General features: G+C 45.7%; 1 protein-coding gene across 7 annotated transcripts in view; it reads left to right on the plus strand.

The window, feature by feature from the left end:
- The window catches only part of NTRK2 (neurotrophic receptor tyrosine kinase 2), a 315903-nt gene that overhangs the window by 125573 nt on the left and 165942 nt on the right, over positions 1-24388 (plus strand). The window contains exon 15 of one of the 7 annotated variants that reach the window (XM_081802909.1): positions 4415-9682. The exons of the other annotated variants lie outside the window; for them this stretch is intronic. Coding sequence (XP_081659035.1) covers positions 4415-4452 — 38 coding nt within the window. The 3' untranslated portion in view covers positions 4453-9682. Of the gene's footprint in view, positions 1-4414; positions 9683-24388 lie in introns of those variants that run through there. 7 annotated transcript variants of the gene reach the window in all.

Genomic DNA, 24388 nt, shown 5'->3' on the forward strand with positions numbered 1-24388 from the left:
CAAATACGGGATTTTTTGCAGGAAGCTTTGAAGTGTGTTGATTAGCCCAGTTACCAGGGAGAAATAGTAGATCCTACCTTGTGTTGTGCACTCCACCCCCCTCCATTTTGGTTCTGTTACCAAGTACAGCAAAGTCCTTCCATAAAACTCAAAGTTTAGACATCACTGTTCTCAAACTCAAAATGCATTCAGCCCTTGGTATTGTTCAAGGCATTGTTGCACAGAGGATGGCTGGACGTGCTCTCTCTGCCCTCCTGCGCCCTATAGTCTGGGATGCAGGGAAGAAGACAGAAAAGAAATGCAAGTTTAAAAAGGTACAAACGTAGGCTATGTGAATGAATGGAATTGAATGTCATAGAGGTTAAGAGGGCGGTCAACTAAATGCTCGTAGAAATGGCTTTTGCGTGGACCTTCAAGCATGGTCAAGGCTTCTATAAGGAGAGCTTGCTGGGTAGAAGGGGATCTTAGGGCAAGAGATAGCACGTGGACAAAGCACGTCCCCGGGAAGGGAAAGAGGGGTCTAAAGGATGGTGAAGCAACTTCTGGAATGAGCTCAGAGAAGGACACGCCAGGACCTGGCTTATGTGTTGGGACATTTCTGCTAGAGGTGCAAGAGGCGATGCCACTTCACAAGATAGACTGATGGCCCAGAGAGTCCAAGTTTAGATTTCGGCTGTCTCACTCCATTCCTGGGTGACCTTGGACACATCACATTGGCCATGCGGGTCGAGGGAGTCACCTATAAAATAGAAAAGGCAAATGGCAAGGGATAGTTGGTGTAACAACAAACCTATATTAGATGCTCAACAAATACCAAAGTAGGACAGTGGGTGTTTAAGCCCCGGTGCCGAAATAAAGCAGGATTGCACCCAGCTCAAGTCTAAAGGGCGATGGAAAGCTCTTTGCACCCGCTGGGTTCTAGGCACCTAATGTTATGAGAACATAGGAATTTATCCTTTGATTTTACTTAGTAGACATTTTCCGGAAGGTTCAAGAAGCCTTTGCTTTGCTCTCTGATGAAGGTGAGCCGACGGCACACCCTGGCCACCATCCGGTCTCCAAAGTGGCACCATGCCACGCGGACGCCCAAGTCGGCAGTTCGCTACTTGAATTCTCCAAATGAGTTAAGACTTGCTTTTTTAGACAAACAGCTGCGTCTTTCTTCCGTTCCTTTCGCTTCCTTTCCACTCAGCAGTTTTCCTTTTTGCTCCAGATAAATTGCTGCTAATTTAAATGTACTGCAGATCCTTGCCATTTTATGGCTGATTGCTTCTGAGTTATAGGAGGGAAATGTGTGCACGTTTGAATGTAAATAAATCTAAATGGGTCCGAAGCCAGCGGTAAAGAAAGCACAGTGCTTCGCTGACCTTCACCTCCCCCGCCCCGCCCATCCCTTTGAAGAGGTCAGTGAGCAGATCCGAAATCAGCAAGTAGCAGAGACAGAGTTTTAGGACACATCCTGGGTTTCTCTCTGCTTTCGACTTTACATCCCATTTCTGACAGTGCCTGCTTTATCCTTGTTCTTGGTTTTTTGTTTTTTTTTTTTTTTGATAAAAAGAGCCATTCTCATGATAACTACCATGCACCATCGGAATGCTGCAAATCCTTCAGAATGTCACGTTGTCAAAATATCTATATTTCAGGCTCAGAAGCTAGACAGCTCGTTTGGCTGCTAAACCCTCAAGATGTTCAGCCATTTGTTGTGGTCTAAAAACTTTCCCCCTCACTAGGAGAAAATAATGATCTATTGTTTGATATCATTTTGTGGCCCCTTTCTTGAGTTTCTGGTAACATGAGTGGGCAAAAGTCAGGAGGTCTTGGTAGGTAAATTGGGGCCCTGATGGAATCTTCCTCTCAGCTCCTTAGAAATATGAAGCACCCGGTACATTTCCGTATAAAAGAGTCAAGTCTTGAAATCAGACTGGTTTTTCACTATCTGGTGGCGTATCTTTAGTGCGTCAACTGTTTTGTGAAGATCAAGGGTATCGGAGAGGAGTCTGACTTGCCTCCCTGGAGGCGGAGGGTGGCCGTAGTAGCAGTTTGAATGCAGACACGGCACATGGCTTATCAGTGCAACAGCCTGGCTTTTCCTCCCAAGGAAGACGTCGCGTGTGTTATTCTGGTTGGCTTTACTCCCCTCGTGGCGTGGGTGTGTGGCGCTGAGGTACGGTTCTTGGAGAAGGATGCATCACGAAAGGCAAAGCAGAAGGAGGTTCAAGAGGGACACTTGACATCCGTTTAAGTAGGGCTGGATGCAGTCGCAGCCTGAGTGAATGGCAGCCCAGAGAGCTGGCATCTAGCAAAGCAAATTGTTTCCCAAACTGTAATAACGAGCTTGGGCAGGCCTCGGGGAGGAAAATGGCAAATCGAAGCAGAGGAAGGGTGGCTTGGGGGCTGCTGTAAACACTCTGAGATGAGTAAACTCTTAAGAGTTCCTGTGCCATAAACCCATTGGAAGGAAATAAGGCTCACTTTAACAGTTTAGTCCGTTCTGTTATTATTAGTATTTTAATATCAAATGCTTTTCAAAATTGAATGTGCAGAGAGAGTGGTATACTGAATCAGCCAGTCTTTTGTTTTGGGGATGATGTCTTCTCTTTGTATCACCAAGTTCCTCCTGTTTTTATTGGCAAACTTGATATCCTAATGTTAATCCTATTGTTTCAGTGGGAAGGAATTTGAGACCCACCCTCTTAGAGCCTGAAGGTGTTTGGTTAGTTAATTCGGCAGGCTTGTTCTACGTGTCAGAGTGCACTCTGAAACCAGTGTGGCTTATGCTTGCCTGGAGGCTGAACTTCGAGAAAAGAGACTAAAGTCAGAAACGAAGGAGTCTTCATCGGCACCACTGTGTGCATCCTGCATGCTCAGTGCTTTGTGGGTGATTAAATCCATTAGCGACGTTTGGCGTCCGTGCCGAGCGCTTTTCCTGAGACTTGGAAGGGCGGGAGAGAGAAGAGCCATGGAAATTCAGCTCCGTAGACTCTTCGAGTGCTGTTGTAAATGATGATACAGATTGGTGGTGGTAATTACAGCTCTGGAGGCAGATGACACCAGTGCTTGGCAGACCAGATGCCAGGTTGAGGAAGATCCAGAGTCTGGAGGGCTGGGTTTAGAAGTGCCTTCCGAAGCTGAACTGAACATGTCTCGGGGATTGCTGCCATGACGTCATCGATGTTGTCACTTAGGGATCTGAGGAAGCTTCATGCAGATTGCACACACAGAAGTAAATGTGATGAGTCTCCCCTGTTCTCGCTGGGCTTTCCTAGTGAAGTTGAAGGGATTTTGTCCTTCCGGCAGTGACAGGGCAGGGTGGCCGCAGAGTACGAGCTCCTGGGTCAGAATTTGAGCTCTGGCCCATGCTTTGTCGGGCCTCCGGCAAGCTGCTTTGCTCATAGGGCCTCAGTTTTCTCGCCAGGAAAGTGGGAGCAATAATAGCACCCTCCTCATAGGGTTATTGTGAACTTAAGAGGGCTAATTTGGACAAAGAGCTTAGAAGAAAGCCTGGTACCAAGTGGATTAGCTGTTGTTTATTGTGCAAGTGGTGTGCTCATCTTTCTCCATCTGTGGGGTGGTTCAGTATTTTAGGCCAAGGAATTCCATTTTCTTTATTTTTGTATCATCTACTGTAGTGTCTACTATTTGGTCACTGCTCAATTAATGTTTGCAGGATTAATTAACATTAATTAACATACACTCTATGTCTTATATATGCTATGTGTATATATATATATATATATATATATACAGGCAATATACCACATGTTGTATGCTATATATTGTGTGTTATATAATAGATATTCCATCTATCTATGTGTGCATGTCATGTATATGGTATGATACTTAAGTGATTTAAGGCAATTAATTATTTAATACTAGGATTCCTGGAAAAGAATCTAAATCTTTGTGTGGTCCAGTATTTCACAGTTAAAGCTAGCCAGTTTTCTGATCTGTTATTTTAGAAATAATTTGATGAAATTAAGTGGGGAAAGAAAAATCAGGATTTGGATAGATATTCGTTGTTGAGTTTTATTTTTTTTTTCACTGTGCATAAAAATTCTCCAGGACTCATCTCTATTGAACACAGATTTCTCCTCCTTAGATTACGATGTTAACATCTGAGACTGTTGTGCAGAGCTATGTGCAGAAATCCCTTGCACATCTTTCCAGTGTTTCCTGGGCCACATAAGATCGGTTTGAAGTTTAAAACTAAGTGGCTTGACAATGAGATGCACGTTTTTCTCCCAATTTTCTTTCTGTGATTATCTGTTCCTTTATGTTTTAAAGCATATTCTATGTTGTGTCTTGATTTTGATTATTTATTATGTTCTTTTTAAAAGTGATTATACTTGTATGTTAATTTTCATTGATTTTTTGTTTTGAGCATGACTTATGTTTTATTTTGTGTTTCTTTTAGGTTTTGTTTTGTTTCATAAGATCCCACTGGATGGGTAGCTGAAATAAAGGCAAAGACAGAGAAGGGGGCTGTGGTGCTTGTTGGTTGATGCTGCCTTGTAAGCCGGACTCTTGGGACGGGCGTTGGCTTCTCCCGGGAGGTGCCGCTTAGCTGGGGGTTTTCTGGTAGCTGTGGGTGGTGTTTGCAGGACGTCCTGTGTGAAGCCTGCGGCTGTCCTGAGCTGTGTTTGGGGAGCACCGCTGCAGAGGCAGCTCCCAGGCTGCTAAGCAAACACTCAAGAAAACATCTTAAATTAATGCTTCTCTTTTGTTCTTGCAATTGTTCAAATACGAAATTGACATGGGATTCCATTGGCTTATGCTTCTCTTCTGAAAGGAGTGCTCCTTGACCATACTGGAAATGTAATGATTCTTCCTGTTTCTGTTCATTAAAGGTGAAGTACAAAGTTTAAAAAAAAAAAAAAATCTAAGTTTAGGGACAGGTATAAGAACACACTAAACAGCCTAACCTCCACGTAACACGTAGTTTAGCATTATTTTCTGTTGATGTTTAATGAAGACTGAATTCAGAAAGTCTCTCTTTCCCGTCTACAACACATCGACTGAGAAAGTTAAGGGCATCGCTGTGGGGACTTGGCCAGGCCACTGAGAGGTTCTCTCCTTCGCTGGTGAAAAAGGTCCAGAGTCATGCAATCAATGCTAATGATTTTTCTAAAGTTTGTTAGCAGGTGAAAAATAAAAGCAGCTCTGTGGTCAGGGGCTCTAGATTTAGGTTACGCGTAGTCAGTTTCAGAATAACTACAAGAGTGAAATAGACACATATGGCGCGCATGTCCTTTTATTTGCCCCCTGTGATCCACCTGCTTTTTAGAAGTTTCCTAGTGAGAAGGCCGCAGTATCTCATGCTGTTCCCATGACAGAACTGCGGCTTTTCTACTCTGAAAAGGTCTGCGGGCAGAATGGCTGGCCTGCTGGGAGCAGGAGACCATATTCTAAGAAGGATAGATACTATATACTACAGTCCTGCTGGTTTTCATGGGCAGGAAGGCTCTCCCTGACCCCAGCAGCACAGAGGTAATGAGCGTGCGCTTTATCAGGTCCAGCCTCATTGCCGAGAGGGTAGCCCGGGAGCTACAGAATCCTGCGTCCCTGCCTTCGTCCTGTCACGGACACCTGTTTTGCTCACTTGGCCATTGCAGTGACCTTTGTCCGCTTTGCTCAGCCTGTGCCAGGTAGGATCCCTGTCCTGCAGACAGGTTCGGCTGCCCTCGCCCCAGCTCACCTCACACTTTCCTCGGGAGGGGGGCGACAGAGCCAGGCCCGGAGCATTTCGCTTGAAAGCACGATCAGCTCTAACCGTGAAGGCATGCTCAGAGACGCCATGGCTGGATTGGAAACTTACAGACGTTTGAAAAAATTCTTTTTTTTTTTTTTGAAATAGTTACTTAAGTTTTGCAGTTCAGCTTTAAGGATTTCTAGATTTTTTTACTAGTCCGACATGTTTGGAAACATTGTTTTGCGTCCTGTGTAACTGAGGCGTTAATCTTAATAAACCAGGATCCACTTAGGCACCACTTGATATAAAAGGATTATCCATGATGAATATTTTATACTGTATCTTTTACATTAGCCACTAAATATGTTATTACTTGATACAGACATTTCACAGGGTCCTATGGATTACAGCATTGAACTTGGCTACTCCATACCCCTGCCTCAGAGAGGGGCAGTTTCTCTGAAGCATACACAGGCTGCTTGTTCTCAAACACGTGCTTTCCAAAGACACATTTGAGTGGGGAGAGCAACGGGCCTTTGGTGTGGGGGGGTTTGAATATTCCCTGGATTCCCGTTTGCTTGCTCACTGCTAAATGACAGGTCCTGTCACTACTTAGATTTTGATCTCTCCCAAAGTTGTTGATTTACAAAGAGGCCAGCTAATTGCAGAAACCTTGAACCCTGAAAGGAAAAGGAAATTCACACAGAGGGTGGACCAGAGGTGATCAGTACCCCAAGCATTCTTAAATATCAGCCTTTCGGTGCAAGTTTGTTTTTTGTTTTTTTTTTTAAACCCTTAAGATCTTATTCCATGGAACCAGAAAAAGGCAATGAGTTGTTTAAGAACTACTTTCTACGTTTCCCAAACCCAAAAGGAAAAAAAAAAAAAAGAATATTTGTATTCAACAGCTAGAAGACTTGCAGGGTAGATTTTTGTTTTAAAATGGAGAGAAGTGGACAGATAAGGCAATTTAATATATCAAAGAGCAGTTGACATCTCCTAGGGAACGATGAAAACAGCAGGCTATTAGAAAATTGTTTCATATGGTTCTTGTGTTCCTCGCTTTTCATTTTTCTTTAATCCCCGAAGACCACAGTCAGTGACATATCTTTTCATTTCTATCCTCTAGACCACCCTCTTTCATCCTTTGCTTTTTTATGTCCCCTACAAGACATCTTTTTACAGCTTCCTAATGACACGTATCATGTATTTTTTTCAGCATTAGAAAACGACAGGCAGCATTTTTGCTGAAATCAAGTCCATTGCCCCCCAGCCGGGACCTGGTGTCTCAGTGCCAGGCAGGTGCCGTTCGGAAAGGGTGCGTGCTGGGCGTGCGGACACCCAGCCCTGCAGAGCCAACTCCTGCCTCCAGGGAATGGGGCCCCAGTTTCCCAAATCTTCTGATTCTTTAAGAGAAACTTGAAACCTGGATTTTTTTTTTTTTTAAATGTGAAATGTCCCTATTTTTAAAAAGTTGGCTCGGTTATTTTTAAAACATTATGTAGGCCAACAAAACATGTCTGTGGGCTGCCAGGTTGTTACTTTTGTCTTAAAGCAACATCATTGTTCTCTGTTTCCTACTATCTTCCCTTTGCAAACGCACTTCCCAGCATGGCCATTGAGAGCTTTTTCTCCGTGGAGTTTGGTGCCCGAGGGATCTGCAGCGTGTCCCTTCCCATCGGGGCTCTCCTGTGACTTCTACTAGCTGGGGCCTTGGCTCCGTCACCCTCAGTCACTGTTTTCCCTCCGTCCCCAATGGGCCCCACTTCTGAGTGGCGGGAGACCACCTAGCAAGTCCTTCCTCCTGTTTTGTCTGACATGGGCCTTCCTTTCATCAGGGTCCCTGTCCTCTGGCCCACTTGGATGGGGTTCGATGGGAGAGCACACAGGCCCGTTCATGGGTCCTTGGTGTACTGGTGTGGCCACTGGTAAATGGGAAACAGGCCTGCCACCTCAAGAGGTGTGGTTCAGGCCCTGTGTCTTGAATGGGGTCCCACTGAGACCCTCCGAGGCCACTGAGACAGACTAAGGATCTCCCACTGGCATCCCCAGAGACACCGGTTTGAGGTCAAAGAAGGTGCATCTCCCGATGGGAGAAATTCTTGGGTTTTCACTCCTGGTCTCCCAGCCCAGACCCATTTCATTTTTTTTTTAAAGATTTTATTTATTCATTCGAGACACAGAGATAGAGAGAGAGAGAGAGCATGAGCAGGGGGAGAGGCAGAGGGAGAAGCAGGCTCCCTGCTGAGCCAGGAGCCAGACGTGGGGCTCGATCCCAGGACTCTGGGATCATGACCCGAGCCGAAGGCAGATGCTTAACCATCTGAGCCACCCAGGCGCCCCCCCCATTTCATTTTTGACCCATCGAATGTTCTTTCCAAAAGTAGGGGGCACAGAGGAGAAGGAAACAGTCTCAGCCCCACCCTGCCACACAGGGCGCAGAGGGGTTGGCCCCTGCTTCCAACTCTTCTGAAGGACACCCCGAGTGGTTGGGGCTTGAGGCTCCCCCCAGACAGAGCAGAGGCCATGGTTGTTGGACAGTCTGAGGAGCAATCAGCTCAAGGAGAACAAGACAGGAATTCAGCTCGCTGCCAGGTGCCGGAGCGCGCGTGATGGAGGCGCTCCAGCTTCGTCTCTCCTTTTCTCTCGATCTGCTTAGAATTCCTGACTTTTCTCTCTTTCTCTCTAGCAATCTAAATTGACTCCATGACAAACAGGGGGCTTGTTTTCATTTGCTTTCTTGGTTGCTTTGCACACGCTTTTTTGTTGTTGTTGTTCATTGCAAAATGGGACCAAACACGAATGGAGCCTGAACTAACCTCTCTCATGCCACCGTGGAGCGGATGATGCACTCTTGCACTGTTCTGGTGCTTTCTGTCTAGCACTCCTCCCTGGTTTTCATCTCATCCCCTCACACAACAGTAGATGCTCATTTCACCTTGCCTTGTCCAGACCAGATGCAGAGGGAGAGACAGGACTCATGTCATCTGGTGCCTTCACAGGGCGGCTGTGGCCAGCCATGTGGGCTGTGCCCTTCCTGTCTAGCCAAGGTCAGGGGTCCCCCTGGGGTCCCGCAGACTGGACTCCAAGGACACCTGGGCAGAGGCCACCATTTCATTAAATGAGTTCTGCTGTTTTCACACACCTGCGGTGCCCACGAGCCATGTCAGGTTTATTCCAGGGCACCTGGGAAGGTTAAGGACTCTTCCGGACAGGGCAAGAATGTAATTTTCCGTGGGGTGCTGCCAGATGGAATTAAGTGAACAGAACTCCCAGCCCAGAGAGTGACATGAAAACAGTTGTCACAGAAGGCGGCTTTCCACTTGGGTTAGTCCGTTTCCTTGTTTTGGTCATCAGGGACAAGGGAACCCCCCAGCCATCTGATTCTGACGGTGAGATCACTCTGGATTTCATTCAGGTGAGTGCTGCAGTGGAGTCTTGGGGTGGTCATTACTGAGCACCCAAGATAGGATGCTATCTTAGTTTTCATGGGGAAAAAAAAAATGTGTGAGAAGCAAAGGAGAGAACAGAGATTTTCACCCCCTTTATTTTTCCATTTATGAATGGAGCATAATCAAATATAAAAGAGCGAGAGATTCTGTTCACAATGTTTAGGTATATCATATCATCACATTGTACCCTTTAACTGTCTTACACATTTATTTGTTAATTACACCTCAATAAAGCTAAAAAGAAAAAAATGGGGAAAAAAACTAGCAAGAGCTTCCAGAGAAAGACAAATCCTTGGGTTTCATTCACTTCCTGTTCAAATCCATTTGCTGTAATCCATAGGCAGTCTGTGAATCATAAGCATGTCCTGTTTTTCTCCATAATGTTCCAGGGTTTTAAAGTCATTTTTTCATGTTTCCTGTAAATAATGGATAATCATTTTTATTTTATTTTTAAGTGCTGTTTTAACAATGTGGATAGACCATAAATGTACTTGCTGAATTCATTCATTTTTTTAACAAGCCAATAAAGTTTTATAATTCATCTCCATGTGTCTTGCATTCTGTGTAGGGCCTTGTATACCTCCCCTCCCTTCCTCAAACACATACCATCACCCCGTGTGGCATTGGTGGTCCTCAAGACTAAAGGTGTCAGAAGGAAGAGTGTGAGAAACGTCACTGAGCGTTTTGGGGAAGTCCCAAACTCACCATAGATCCTGGAATACATCTTCTCTCCCCCAAAAGGGACTTTTAAAATTTCCATCATTGTGAATTATACATTTATGGTTAACTGATTCTTGCATCGGATATGTTTTCATTGGCTAAAAAGCAATTCTAGAAAACAAAAGTTTAAGGGAATTTAAAAAAACAAAAAACAACAACCAACAACCTACGTTCTGTGGGAAAGTCTTTTGGTATTTTAAGAACTTGGAATGACCCAAGTCCTAGCAAGAGGATACACTCAGTGCTCTGTCCCTCCATTCTAAGCGACTTGTAGCCAAATGAGCATGATGACTTGTGCTTCCATGGAAGAGAGAGAGAGAGGAAGACAAGTGGACCATAGAGATAGGATGGCATTGAACCATAACCATTAACATGGTACCCACACTTCACAGTCCTCTTGTCTCCGTCCCCCAGGCTTGTCCCTTTTTAATTTTTTCCTTTTAGGATAAGACCTAAAAAGCAAGGTTTGTAGGACCCCAGATTCATTTGAGCCTGCTTTCACCTTCTGGGAACCTTGAAAGGGTTTTGCACCAAACTGAAGGCTAAGGACTGGAAAAACTGATCCAATGTGACCTGCTGTCTCATCGACCCAAGTATACTTATCTGTTCTAAGAGTGTCTGATTGGTGCTGATGACTTGTACTTTTTCTAAACGCCCTTCTCAACAGGTTTCACTGGCCATTTGGAGGTTGCATAATAATTTGAGGCAGTAGGCACTGAACCCAGACTGTGCAGGTTGGAATCCCAGTTATACTCACAAGCTAAATGATCTCGGGAAAGACATTTCATGGCTCCATTCCTCATGAGATGACAATAATATTAATAGTACCTGCCCACCTCCCCCCTCCAGGCTGTTACGAGAGTTCACTGAGACCGTGCATACAAGAGTTCAGTGAGACTGTGCATGTGGGGGGGCACTTGGTGTTGCTAATAAAATACTCTGAGGGACTTGGGTGTGCACTCATGCTTGAGTATCCCTCAGTAAGTGCCCCGGAATCACATCACAGACTCATTTTTATATATTGGCCATATGGTCACTGTGTGGGTGCAAATAATGGAGTCTGATGGAAGGGAACTTCACTCACTGGGTCATTCTGGATGTGGTCCAGGCTGTGAAGCTGTCTTGGAAGTTACAGTGATTCCCCTTCTAGATCCCTCACTCTGCCCAGGCAATTCTTGCACATGGATTCCTTTCAGATTTGATTTTGATAAAAGAAGAGGGTACAATTTGTTTGGACCTATATTATGATAGTTCAGTGAGTTCGAATGATGCTCTATAGTTGGAGGATTCTGGAGGAAAAAGCGTTGGAGGTCATATCCCCCAAGTGGTCTGCCTTCTTTTCTTCTCACTTTATTAACTCAGAATTTTTGATCATTTGAAAGGGGTCTACATTATCTTTAACTTTGAAATCATCCATTTGAAAATCTTCAGCTACGAATAAAAATAAATGAATTGGCTGAGAGAGTGTGTGAAAGAAAAGACTTGTTTCAAGTTCCCTCAAGCCTTAGAAACAAGTATTTGCAGGCAATGAGCTACAAATAACTAGATTATTCCTTTCTACTTCCTGAGGTAGTTTCTCATAATAGCTGTAGTAGACAAAGCATGGCTGGCCTTTGCTGGAGCTATTTCATGTTTGAAGCAATGCAGTTTCATTTCTTTAAAGATATTTTGTCATTTGGGCTTTTCTCTTCTTAAACCAGCACCTAATTTAAGGCACTTTTGCTGTTGTTACCACCTTTTCTAATGCATTTTAAGGTGAGGTTGACTACAATATCTAAATGGTAGTACTAGTTAACCGTATTGGTTTCTCACTGTATGCCCAGCACTGTGGTAAGTGCTTCCTGGATTAATTCCTGATCCTCTCAAAATTAGCCAATGCTATATTGCTCCCATTTTAAACGTTAGGAAACTGAAGAACAGAGGGATTGAGGAACTTGATCCAGGTTACACTGGGATTTGAACTCTGGCAGGCTGGCTAGATAGCTGGAGACTGAAACAGCTACCCCGTACGGACTCTTGAGCAGGGCTGGGACTGGGGTGAGGCCAGCGAGGTGCCTGGGGCACCTTCAGGGCCATGCAAGTGCCCAGGGGTCACTCACTAGAGGTTGAGCAGAGATGACTGCTGTAGAAAAGCAGAATTGTAAGGTCAGCCTTTGTTACCGGGGAGGTACATGCCGCCCCAGTAAGCCTCCGGTTATTTAAAGGTGCCATTGACGAAGCCCTTGCACACCTCGACTTCCAAGTATGTGGCACGGTAGTGAATTGGCACGTGCTTTCTAAATGTTACTTTATGGAACACAGAAGTTGCAATCAAGTATGGGTTCCTTGCGGATTAGCTCATGACAACCCAGCACATGTTTGCTTTGCCCATTGTAACTGAAGACAGATTTGTTGGTTTCAATTGTTCTGAAATGAATTTCCTCATGGCTCTTGAACCGGAGTACTTCCAGCTCATCTGTAGCGGTCTGGAGCAGTCCTGACTCTCTGGTGAGGGACGCCGCCTCGGTGGGGGTGAGGCTGGAGGGTTTGTCTGAGGACACCTCCTGCCACCTCCGTGTAGACCATCCAGACACTGGAACAAGGCGGAGGGGACGGCCCGAGCAGCTTCTTGCCTCTGAAACACAACGAGCCGGAGCAGCATCTGAGTAACTCAGTCATGTTGACACTCCTGTCCCCGAAGATCCCGTCTGGCAGCTGGTGACTGAAAGAGACTGCCAAGGGCGTGCACTGAGCTCCCAGTCATTTGGTCCAGGCCCCATGTGACACAGCATAGGACGCTGGGGGCCTGTGTTTACTGAATTAAAATCTCCGCCCAACCATAGGCTGACGAACAGTAAATTCTCACTCTCTCTCCTTTTAAAATATTGATTGTGTTTCCCAAGAGAAAAGGAAAAGCCTCTTTTGTGTTTATTTGACACCCTTTCATTTCTTGTTCATATTTCTCATCATGCAGTGTTTAGTCTTGGCTGAATCGCTAAATAAAAATGTAGGCCGTGGCTGCTTGCTTTAAGGATTAGGACCCCGCTTCAGGTAAGTTCATGCAAGGGCACTGTCCCCCGGGTGGGAAGTAGAATCACCAAGCCCTGTTTTACCTCTGGGTGACAGGGGGATGTTCTTGGTTTTTACATGAACTAAGAGATAGTGCATTTAGGGTGCTTCAGGCTTTGCAAAGATGACTCCCTTGACAGGTGTCCTCTCTGCACTTAGGTTCCTGGATTTGGCGGGGGGCGGGGGGCAGTTACCTCGCCATCACCCTCCTTCACTAAACATGGTTGAATGTTCTACTTCTGGGGTGATAGTTTGCTGGCTCCCCGGCGTGTTGGACCAGCCGGGTGACTAGCAGGTGTCAGGTGGAGTAGAAGGGTCGGCCTATGCCTGCTCCCTTCACACGCGTGGAGGTTCATCCCTGCCAGGACTCATCCCTGCGCGTGCATGGTCCCTGCGGCTAGGCTCCACCTTTTCTCCTCTTCTCCATCTGTTCCCCTCGATTCTAGCGGGGGGAAAGTCTTCCCGCTGCGGTCGGTCTCCAGTGCCTCACTGTGTCTTGTTTGTCCCTTTAACCCGCCCGTTGCTCTCCACAGCGTTCCCACATCTCTCATTTAAACCATTTGCGGTGAGTTCTTTTTCCTTGACACGACCCCAACTGAGACATGTACTGAATTCTTCATTATCTTCTTTCATCTTACGTCAGGTCTGTTCAAAATCCAGTAAATATTTGTTGTGTCAATTATAGGTCAGACGGTGAGCCGAACACTGGGGATACCACAATGAGAGGGGTAGATGCCATCTTTGGCCTCGTGGGCCGTGGTCTGATGGTAGTATCTGTAATATTGATGCTGTGATTGTCCATACTTCACGCATAAGAAAACAAAGACACAGAAGGTTAAGTAACTTGCCCAAGGTCACACAAATCAGATCCATCTGCCTATAAAATCCATGCTTCTGGCCCTGCTGCTCTGAGGTTGGAGCTTTCCCTTTGCCTCTTGGGGGACCCCACGGCTACAGACCCTGAGAAATCCATCAGGCCTCTGCTCTTCATTTTGGTGGCTCGGATTCTTCTTGACCCAGTATAAATTGGTGAAAAGTATCTCCACTTTTGCTACCTATTTTGTCTTTCCCTTTTCTCTCTCTCTCTTTTTTTTTTAATTATTATTCTCTTCTTTTTCTCAAGTTCCCTTTCCAAAGCCAAACCACACATGGAAGTATGCTTTGACCTCTCTTTAATTTTCACACATTAAAAATTTAGAATCAGTTGGGGGGAGTGTTTGCACAGGAGAGAGACTGTGTGTGTGTGTGTGTGTGTGTGTGTGAGAGAGAGAGAGAGAGGCACCAGCAAGGAAAGACACAATTCCCCTCCCCCGTCTCACACACACACACACACACACACACACACACACGGAATATTGCATACTTTAAGCCCTGTTTGATTAAATAGGAATTTAATCCCAGTACATACACCATCTGTACCATTATTGCCTTCCCGATGCACACCATGCTGTAATGTTCCCAACCAGCTCCTTTTAAAAACTTTCCATATTGTATTTTTTGCTTTTTGTTTTTACTTCCTTATAAATAGCAAGAAGTTTCGCTGAGAAGAAATGATTACAAATCCCAAAAGGTTGGTGTTCCGTTCTGAGCTCCAAAATGTAAGGATTGAGTGGATTTCAAACTTGGCAAAATTTCTGACTTGGCAAATCCTTCCATCCTTATTTATGACAGCTTGGAAACTTCCATTTTCCAGGGCTTATAAACGATGCTGCTGATTTTGTCTCTTTTTTTCTATTTTGCTGTGAATTATGAAATAACCAGCCTGAAGGTTTCCTTTTAACATTAACCCTCATAGCAGAGTATGAGTGTGAGTGTGTGTGTGTGTGTGTGTGACTGTGTTCTTTCTTTTTTTCATTATGAGGCACATTTTACATATCTCATATAAGCAATGTTCTTCCCTTTTCCTGCCTTTCCACAAAATGACAGTCGGAGATGTTGAGGTTTGGGGTGTTGAGAATGAGAGCCTTGTGGTCTCCATCGTGGTCACAAAGGGCTTCCTGGCCATCCATCCTCTAAGGGACACCATCTCTCATCCCACATGGCATTTGAACAGTTGGGATTCTGGAGCAAGACAGGTAAAAGAGACCATCTCTGAGAGTTCTTCCTAGAGGTGTGAGCAGGTTGTGTTTCAGGGGACCTCCCTGCCCATTTCTCAATGGAACATTGTCAAAATGGAAGAACAACTGAAAATGTGTCTCCACCTTCTTCTCCATCCTCCCCCTCCTCCTGCTTTTTCTTTTTCTCTTTCTCTTAACTCTTTGCCCAGTTCCTTAAAGCCTGCTCATTTTAAGTTCTCTTTGTAAGTACTTTCTTCTTTGGGTTCATGTAACCACACAGAAGTTGAGAGCCTCGATCATTGGGTAGAGTCGACAGATTTTGCCGAATATAGGCAGTAGGAATTTTCAAATGCAGAACATGTCCTCTGAGAAGCAGATGCCAAGACAGGACGGAAGCTGCCAGGATTCTAATCAGGAGAAACTCTTGTGTGAGAGAAAATGGGGAAGGAGATAGGGAAGGCAGTGAGAGCATCAGGCTGAGGTGCAAGTACACCTCCCGTGAATGAGAGGGAGGGAGGAGAGGTCAAGCCCCGTGGACTCCATGTGCCTTATGGAAGGATGAGCAAGGCTCCTGGGGAGCCTTGGAACCAAGTCGGCCATCAGAGGAGCTCCTTGGCTCCCAGGACGGGTCTGCCTTGATATTCTCTGCCACACCCAGTCCTTGGTGCTGGTGCAGCCCACCGTGGGCTGGGAGCATGGACCATGTGCAAGTGAGGGTATGGATTTCAGAGCGCAGACGGGTTTCAGGGTGTCATGGGGCCCTTAGTCAGTTATGCTCCCTGAAGCTGAAGGTCTGCAAGGCACTCTTGGACAATAGCGCCATCTTGTCCGACCTCCACATAACCGATGTACTTGATAGTTGTTGCTCGTCATCTCCCTGCAAAGCATACTGACCCACCTGACCGTGACCTGGACACTCCACTGGATGGCTGGAGTCCAGTGCTCAAGGGAACTGCTGCTCCCCTAAATGCCTTAGCAGTTACATTGGTTTAAAGGGCTTTGACTATTTCCATCCTTTAAAAAAAAAAAAAGCACACAGATAGGGCAGGTCCACATTTTGAACTGTTTAAAATGTCGTTTTTGAGCTGTAGCCATCCTTTTATTTATGGCAACATGAAACAGCATCTGAAATGAAGACCTGTTTTTGTTTTTCTCCCCTGCATACTAAAACCACAAGTGATTGAATTTCATTTTCCTTGTGTGTTCCCCATCAAATGTCCCGTCCTGGCTGCTCTCATCGCTGGTTCACCTTGCTTTCAGGAGAGCGCTCGTGACAGCGTCCATCCATCCCTTGCCAGGTCAGAGGATGGAGCTTACAGGGGAGCAGAGCTATGCATCCGCCGACACGGTTTTCACCCCTGCTCTCCCGCGGTTACATTGTTTTCAAGGAAGATGATGCCTTGTTCAGATTCAACAGACTTCACTGAGTACTTTCCATGTGCCCGACCCGAGGTTGGCAACTCCAGTGGCTGCAGAGAGCAGATAGGTCCCGTGGGAGTAGGTGGGTAGGTGGGGGCGTGGGGACCGGCTCGTGCCCTGGCGGAGCTGTCCCCACGCCGCACCACCGCTGCTGAGTCAGAAAGTAGGCTCCGGGCAGCCGGGTCTGATTTTTCTGAGGCAAGTGGAGATCTGGGTTTTTATGTGAAATTTCCCACTTTTTCCATGTTGGCAGTGCTCTTCACATTTTTTCAAGTCTCCGTGAGCCAAATTAAACAAAAGATTGCCAGATTTTCGCCTTTGGTGACCCCTCTGCTGGAGATTCTGCTCATCGCTGTTAAGATACAGCTCCTCCACGGCAGCCTGGGGCAGATACTGGTCTCGGCCGGGCTTCCTGGAGGCAAACGCACGTGAGGATTCATGGAGCAGGGATTTATCAAGGGCGTGCTGCAGGGCACCCTGGGGAGGGAGCGGAAGAGGCAAGCCTGGCAAGGGGCTAAGCAGGAAGATGATTTCAGGCATAGCTTGCTGGCAGGGGAACTCTGGAGTGTAAGCTGCCCCCCAGAAATCTGGGAGTTGGGCTTTCCTATTCGTGCACCCACCAGTCATTGGATGAGGGTCAAAACTGGCAAAAGCGGGCTCCAGTAGTTCAAGGACAGTCCTCCAGGAAGGAGACACAGGTGCTGATTGCTGCAGGGGCAGCAGCGGACCCCACAGAGCCCAGCACAGCCTACCTCCAGAGTGCTGGACTTACCCAAGTCCACGGGTAATAAGAGCCACATGTCAAGGCAGAACTCGAACCTTGACCTTCTGACTCCAGTCAAGTCCAGTGCTTACTGACATGCTTCCCAGGTGCTGCTGGATGATATCAATGTGCAGAATTCAGATTATTTTAGACCCTGACTAGCTGTGTGTCGGCCTCGGACTCCTAGCTCATCTTTCTTCTAGGACTGCATGGCTTTCTAGAGAAGGCAGGGCAGGTGGATAGGAGCTAAGAAGGAGCTCTGGAACCAGCAACATTCTAGACAGCTGTGCATGGGTTCCTGAAAGCCTGTGGCAATCCCTGCTCTGAGTTCTTTCTCTTCACTCAGTTTGCCGGTTGTACATCTGAGATGCAGGCGGAGTTTGGGGTGCTCTGTACTGTAATGCTGAGTTCTAGGCCTGTGACACGTGGCCATCCTGATGCTGGCTGGGCGCGGGAGGGGGGAGGTGCTTCTCTGGGAAATAGGCCAGTGGTTTGTACATCTTGCTTGATTCAAACCTAGAGTGCACAATTTCCTTTGGAGAGTTTAAACTATTCATGTGTTTAATTTAAATACCCTCTCACTCCAACCAGACCCCTTGAAGGAAACCCATCAGGTAGGGAGAGAAGGCAGAAGCTACAGCGCCATCTGCTAATGGCCATGCCTGGAGTTTGAGGGTCCCAGAAACAAAAAAGATCAGTTTGTTTTGTTTTTAAAACTGAATCCACCACATGTGCCCACACAGCCCTTGTCCTGTGTCCTGTGCTATGACTCACACCTTGTCCGTCCTTCCAAACCTCCGGGCTAGCCAGGACACCTTCCTTGTCTTTACCTCCTGAATACCGTCCGGAAATCAAGCTACGTCTTTCTCCCAGCTATTTTTCTTTTCTTTAAATTTTATTTATTTATTTGAGAGAGAGTGAGAGGGAGAGAGAATCTGAAGCAGACTCTACACTGGGCACAGAGCCCGATTTGGGGCTCAATCCCACAGCTGCCAGATCGTGACTTGAGCCAAAACCAAGAGTCAGGCGCTTAACCGACTGAACCACCCAGGCGTCCCCTCTCCCTGTTGTCTTTCAGACCTGCCTGGTATTCTCCACGCCCACCCCTTCTGCCTTCCTTTAGGCTTTCTGTATTTGTCTGGGGCAGACTGGTTTCACTCTTCTCACCATGCTCCCCAACTTTGTGCGTCCAACATTTTCCACCTAAAACACAGACTTGAGCTAGTCGACCCTGGACTCACACTGCTCTGGCAACTCACAAAGCTAAGTAGATCAAGTCCATGCTTCTCAAAATGGGGCATCAAACTCCAGAACATTCTTCCTCCAGCCTGTCTTTTCTACCACGCCTTCCCATCCACCACCACTTCTGTACTTCCTCAAGACTCTAGTTTGACCCTCTTCCTCCCACCACCTGGGGCATTCATGTGTCAGAGTCCTGTCACTTACTGATTGGGTGACCTTGGATTTGGCACTTCACTCTGCAAGTCCCAGATTCCTCCTCAGAGAGCCGAGGGTGGCAGATATCTAGCTAGTGGGGTGACTGGGAGAATTTAATGGGAAAAGTATGGCAGGTCAGCAGAACGTGATGTGTTGTAGGTGCTCAGTAAACAATAACATTATGAGGATTGTCATTACTGCTGTCCCTTTCCAAAGCCTAGCTGCACTCCTCCTCCCCTCGAGAAGCTTCCCCAGGACGGCTCACATGGAAGTGACACCTTCCTTCCTATACTCCCATAATAACGTTGTGCTGTATTTGATCATCTAGTGAGGTAAGCCTGGGTCCTCTATGTCTGCATTAAATTGAGTTGCTCCAAAGCATGGGCCACACACCATTCCTGTTTGAGGACACCTGTGCTTTCGAAGAAGGAAATGAAATATATATGATTCCTAGTTGAGTTCACTTTTATTGCAATGGGAGAATTTTCTGAACAAAGCTCAGGCCTCAGTCTTGTTTGGAAATAGGGAGCCTCATGTTAGGATCCTGAATGCAGCCCAATCGCCCCAATGAACAGCACAGGCTAAGTTTTCTGGGGGACTTCAGTTTGTCAGCCCAGGAGTATTCTGATGTATGAGATCCCCAGGGCTGCTATAACAAAACACCACACGCTTGGTGGCTTACAACAGCAGAAACGTATCCTTTCACAGGCCAGAAGTCAGAAATTGAAGTGTTGTCAGGGCTGGTTCCTTCTGGAGAGTCTGAGGGAAAATCCGTTCCAGGCTTCTCTAGCTTCTGGTGGCTGCTGACAATTCTTGGCGTTGCTGGGCTTGTAGACATGCCACCCCTCTGCCCGTCTTCACATAGCCTTCTTTCTGTGCCTCTGTGTCCTCACCTCCTCTTAGAAGAATAATTATCACCGGATTTAGGGCCCACCAGAAGTCTGGGATGGTCTCACCTTGAGATCCTTACTTACTTCTGCAAAGACTCTTTCTTCCAAATAAGACCCCCTTTACTGGTTCCAGGGGATATAACTGGAAACATCTTTTTTTTGGAGGCTACTACTGAACCCGCTACACTTGAGTATAGAGTTTATTTGAGAGGTGGGTGGCGTGTCCTATCACACACATGGTGTACGTGCCAAATCCCTCCAGCCCCTTTGGCCCATGCTGTGAACCTGGTTCTTAACCTCTCTAAGACTCAGCTTCCCTTTCTATAAAATAGGGCTAATAACTTCTAATGCACAGGTTGCGAGGATGAGTTAAGAATGGATTCATCTGCATATAGTAGATTCATGATGTGGTTACTGTTTATAGTGAATCCCAGGCATTTAATAAAAATTTAAATCTTGGACCATCCAGGTAAAAGAGACATATCACATGGCCCTTAGTCATACTAGCACTCAGAAAAGGTTCTATGTTTGTTGAATGAATAAACAAGTGATCAGAAGTACTTGCTTTGTTCAAGCACTGGAAGAGACTTGGGCAAGTTCTTTGATACAGCTTTCTGCCCGCAGGATGAACGATGATGCCAGACCTTTAAAGGATGATCATTTTGGGGGCTGTTCTTTAAAATCCTTAACGGATATTACCACATTGTCATTTTGCTTCAGCGGCCTGCATATGTGGCCATTAAAATGGGTTCTATGCGGGGGATTCACGTCAAAGACAACAGAGTGTCTCAAAGAAGGAAGAGCTTACTGCACAGAGCGAGCTGGAAATTCAAATGCCTTTAGGGTCCAGGCAGGCTGGACAGTCCGGGAAGGGGGGCCCCCTGGAGAGTGTGTCCTTATTTAAAGAGGGCAGCTGCTCCTCATTCATTAATTCAGCCAGGTATTCCATTCATTCCACTCAGAAGGGGTTGAATGTGCTCTTCGTGCCCTGCGCTATTCTTGGTGCTGAGGACACAGGGTTGAACAAGGCAAACCCCTTGTCTTCAAGGAGCTTCTGTTCCGTGAACCCAGCTCCAGTTGCCACATGGGAATCCAGGCCTATCCCTGGATCAGCATGTGAAAGAGAAGAAGCCAGAATTTTATGTGCAATAGCCTGCTTCTTAAATGTTGGCAAGCACTGTACATTTTTTAAAAGAACCCCATACAGGCCAGACAGAATTTATCTCTCGACTCAGTTTAGCCTGCAGGCTGCTCATTTGTGACCCTTGGAGTGGAATATCATGATCTTTACCTTACAAAGCATTTTTCCCGTGTCGGATTTTAAGCTAATTCTCATTTCTCTTGCCCTCGTTGGAAGTTGCTAATGGTTACCGCATGTTGTTTACATCCTCCCGGACTGAATGATTCTTTGGTGCTTCGTCCTTGTGTTTTCAGGTGAGCTAACCTCCGTCTATCAGATTTTTCTTTCTAGTTCCATCTCCAAATCTTTGATTACTCTTTATGCTCTCTCAGGCTTCCGGAAAGGCCCTGAGCATGTTGTCTGGCCCTCAGCTCTCGTCCCGAGGGTCAGAATCTAGCTGGAACTCTTAACTAAACTGCTCCTGGTTTAGTCTGCTTTTAAGCTTCCCTTTCTACTTGGCCGTCCAATTTTCCCAGCCTCTGAGTTGCACTGACTCCCATCCTTAGGTGTGATATTAATTTCTCTCAGAGGGACATGGGTTTAATAGATTTTTTTAATTAACATTTTGTAATATTGGAGCCGTCATGCTTTATGGCAGACTGATACAAATGTCTATAATTACATTTTTGGCACTAAATCTTGGGAATAGTCTAGAAGTGTTTGTTTTAACCCCTTCCTAAAACGTTCTGATTTATGGACAGGCCTCTTTACGCACACCTCTAGCGGGCCCAGTTGTCATGGCAACCCAGAACATCATTTGTCAAAGAGCTATAACTTCATTCGATGTTGAAGCTAAAAATTTATCTCTTAGGATTTATTTTTATGACAGGGAAATTTTGTATTTCCATAGATCTGCTTCTTCCCCTAATTCTGCTTGCAGTTAGGGAGATTCAGGCTTCAGGGGAAGATTTTTCTAGAGAATAAGACAAATCTCTTACCACCCTACCCTTCCAAACAGATGAATTCTCTTAGCCATTCCAAAGAGAACTCTAATGCACTCATTAGTACCCTCCTCAAAGTAGAATTATCCCCCTTGTGTCTCTATATCAATATGATTTTTGTTTCCTTAAAAAAATTGAAGTACAATTTTTTTTATTGGGTGACTTTTTTTTTTGGCTAGCAAAGTTCAAAGATAGAGAAGAAAGAACATGTCTGTCAATCTCTCCTACATGCTGGAGAAGAGTAAGATATTTAGTTATTATATTTACTTGTGTGATCTGTGATTTGGGGAGTGCAAACTCAGGGTCAGGAAATGTATCAGTCAGTGTAGTGGGCTCTGGGGACCTTGCATAGCCAGCCCAAAGGGGGTTACTGCTTTCTTTCTGGTGACAGAATGTGGGCTATTCTACAGGATTGTGTATTTCATTTTATTTTATTAAAAGAGAAGTCAGAGTTCAGTATTTTTATATGAAATTCCCTAATTTTTAAAATGCTGGCAGATCATGTATGGTTTTTTCTTTTTGTTTTCTCTCTCTTTTTAAAGATTTATTCATTTATTTGAGAGAGAGGTAGAGAGTAAGAGCACAAGTGGGAGGGGCAGAGGGAGAAGGAGAGAGAATCTCAAGCAGACTCCATGCTGAGCGCAGAGCCCGATGGGGGCTCCATCTCACAACCCTGAGATCGCGGCCTGACTGAAACCAAGAGTCGGATACTCAACTGACTGCGCCACCCAAGTGCCCCTTGTTTTTTCTTTTTAAACAATGTAGTAGTCAAAGCAGATCTGAGGGCAAGTTCACTCCATGGACCCGCCCCCCCAAGGTGGGATTTCTGCCCCAGGCCATGCCACCCAACAGCTGAGAATGGCTTTGTTTCCTATAAATTGAACAATTTGTAAACCAGTTTTTTTTCCATGTTTTTCTTGGGATCTGACTTGTTAAAAATATTCCTTCCATTGGCCTCACTGGAGGTGATGTTCCAGCCCTTTCCATGTTGGGTCTCTCTTGGGCTCTGTACCTGGTGTAAGAAGAAGCTGATGGTAGATGCATCTCAAAGACCCACATACGCTTCTCTCTGACATTCCAATATAGATGATGGGAGCCATCAGATACCTTCTGGGATTGTTAACGGATTTACGAATCTCTCTTTTTGCCTTTGACGGATGGGGTAGTTTAATCCTAGTGGCTAGGACCAGTATTTTTCTTTTGTATTGGGAACTCCTGGGTGGCCACCTGCCTATCCACAACAGATAGCAAGAGTTTTTTTTCTCGCTGAATTTGAGAGTGTTTCGTTTCCCATCTATCAGAGGGGAAAACACGAATACTTCTTAGGAATATGCCATCAACAACATCTGGGGGCAAAGCTGCTCTCTGGTTGTCACTGCTCCAGAATAGGAGTGGTTTGGGGGACACTCTACCAAGCCCGCATGCAGTTACATTTAAGACATTATGGGCTTCGTGTAAAATTATGCTGAACATGGAAACTCAGAGTGACTGGCAACAGCTGCTGGTTGGCAGGCGCTTTGTGCCCTTCAGACCCCACTGTGATCTGGTCTTTCTGGCCTTTTCCAGCCCCTCCTGCACTGCCTTCCATGGCCCCTGGGCTCAAGCCCCACCAAGAGCCCCTGCCCTTCCCCAGTTACCTTCATGCTCTTGTGTAGCATCCTATACCTGGAAAGTTATTTGCCATCTCATCTCGTTTATACCTAGACAGGGTTTTATGGGGTCCTTACGAGTGTTTAAGCTTTAGAGATGTTGGTTAGAAGTGTGGCAGACCCAAGCCCCAAAAAAGTAACTCTGAGAAGCTGGCTCCAGATAGGAGCTCCTTGCCCCTATCATGCTGTCTTGAGCAGCCTAAGGGTTTTTCGGGTTGTTTTGTTTTCATCCTTCTTTGAGCTGTTCTTAGTGAACAAGAGAGAAAGAATGTGCTATAATTAAGGTAGAGTCTCCTGCAAATATGCGCAGACCCTGTTTAGTCTTTAAAGCTGTTCTCAGTATTATAAGATAAAGTTTTTAAATGGCTATCCAGTGGTAATGAACTAATTCTGGTGCCCTTGTTCTGTGTTTATTTCTTTTCCCAAGAGATTTAACGGATTATACCGGCAGTGTGTTTTTAACAAATACATAAAGTACGAAGAAAGAAGTAAAAATTTCCTGTAATGCTGCCAACCCATAAATATCTTACCTTTTCCCCCCAGTACCTTTCTGTGTGTGTAATTGTTACATGGTTGAAATAAATGCTGCACCTGGTATAGGTCCTGAACAGTGTATGATAAAGATTTCCTTATGGAATTACCATTTCTCGTGACTTAATCTTTTTGTGGCATTGTAATATTCACCCTATGAATAAACCATATTGGACATTAAAAAAAATCCCGATTTCATTATTAAAAATAACAGCGTAATGGGCATCTTTGTCCATCTCTCTTTTTGCTCCCCTTAGCACTAATTTCAGACATAAAGTTTCTCATGAGTTTTTTAATATTTTTTTAATTTTATTTATTTATTTATTTATTTATTTATTTATTTTATTTTATTGAGAGAGACAGAGAGAGAGCACGAGAGGGAGGAGGGTCAGAGGGAGAAGCAGACTCCCCGCCGAGCAGGGAGCCCATGTGGGACTCGATCCCGGGACTCCAGGATCATGACCTGAGCCGAAGGCAGTCGCTTAACCGACTGAGCCACCCAGGCGCCCCGAGTTTTTTAATATTTTTAAGACCCTTATAATATATGGCCAGGCCTGGGTGGCTCAGTTGGTTAAGCGACTGCCTTCAGCTCAGGTCATGATCCCAGGGTCC

This window comes from Leptonychotes weddellii, chromosome 14, assembly GCF_054177405.1.
Source record: "Leptonychotes weddellii isolate Sample4059 chromosome 14, ASM5417740v2, whole genome shotgun sequence".
In the NCBI taxonomy this organism is placed as follows: domain Eukaryota; kingdom Metazoa; phylum Chordata; class Mammalia; order Carnivora; family Phocidae; genus Leptonychotes; species Leptonychotes weddellii.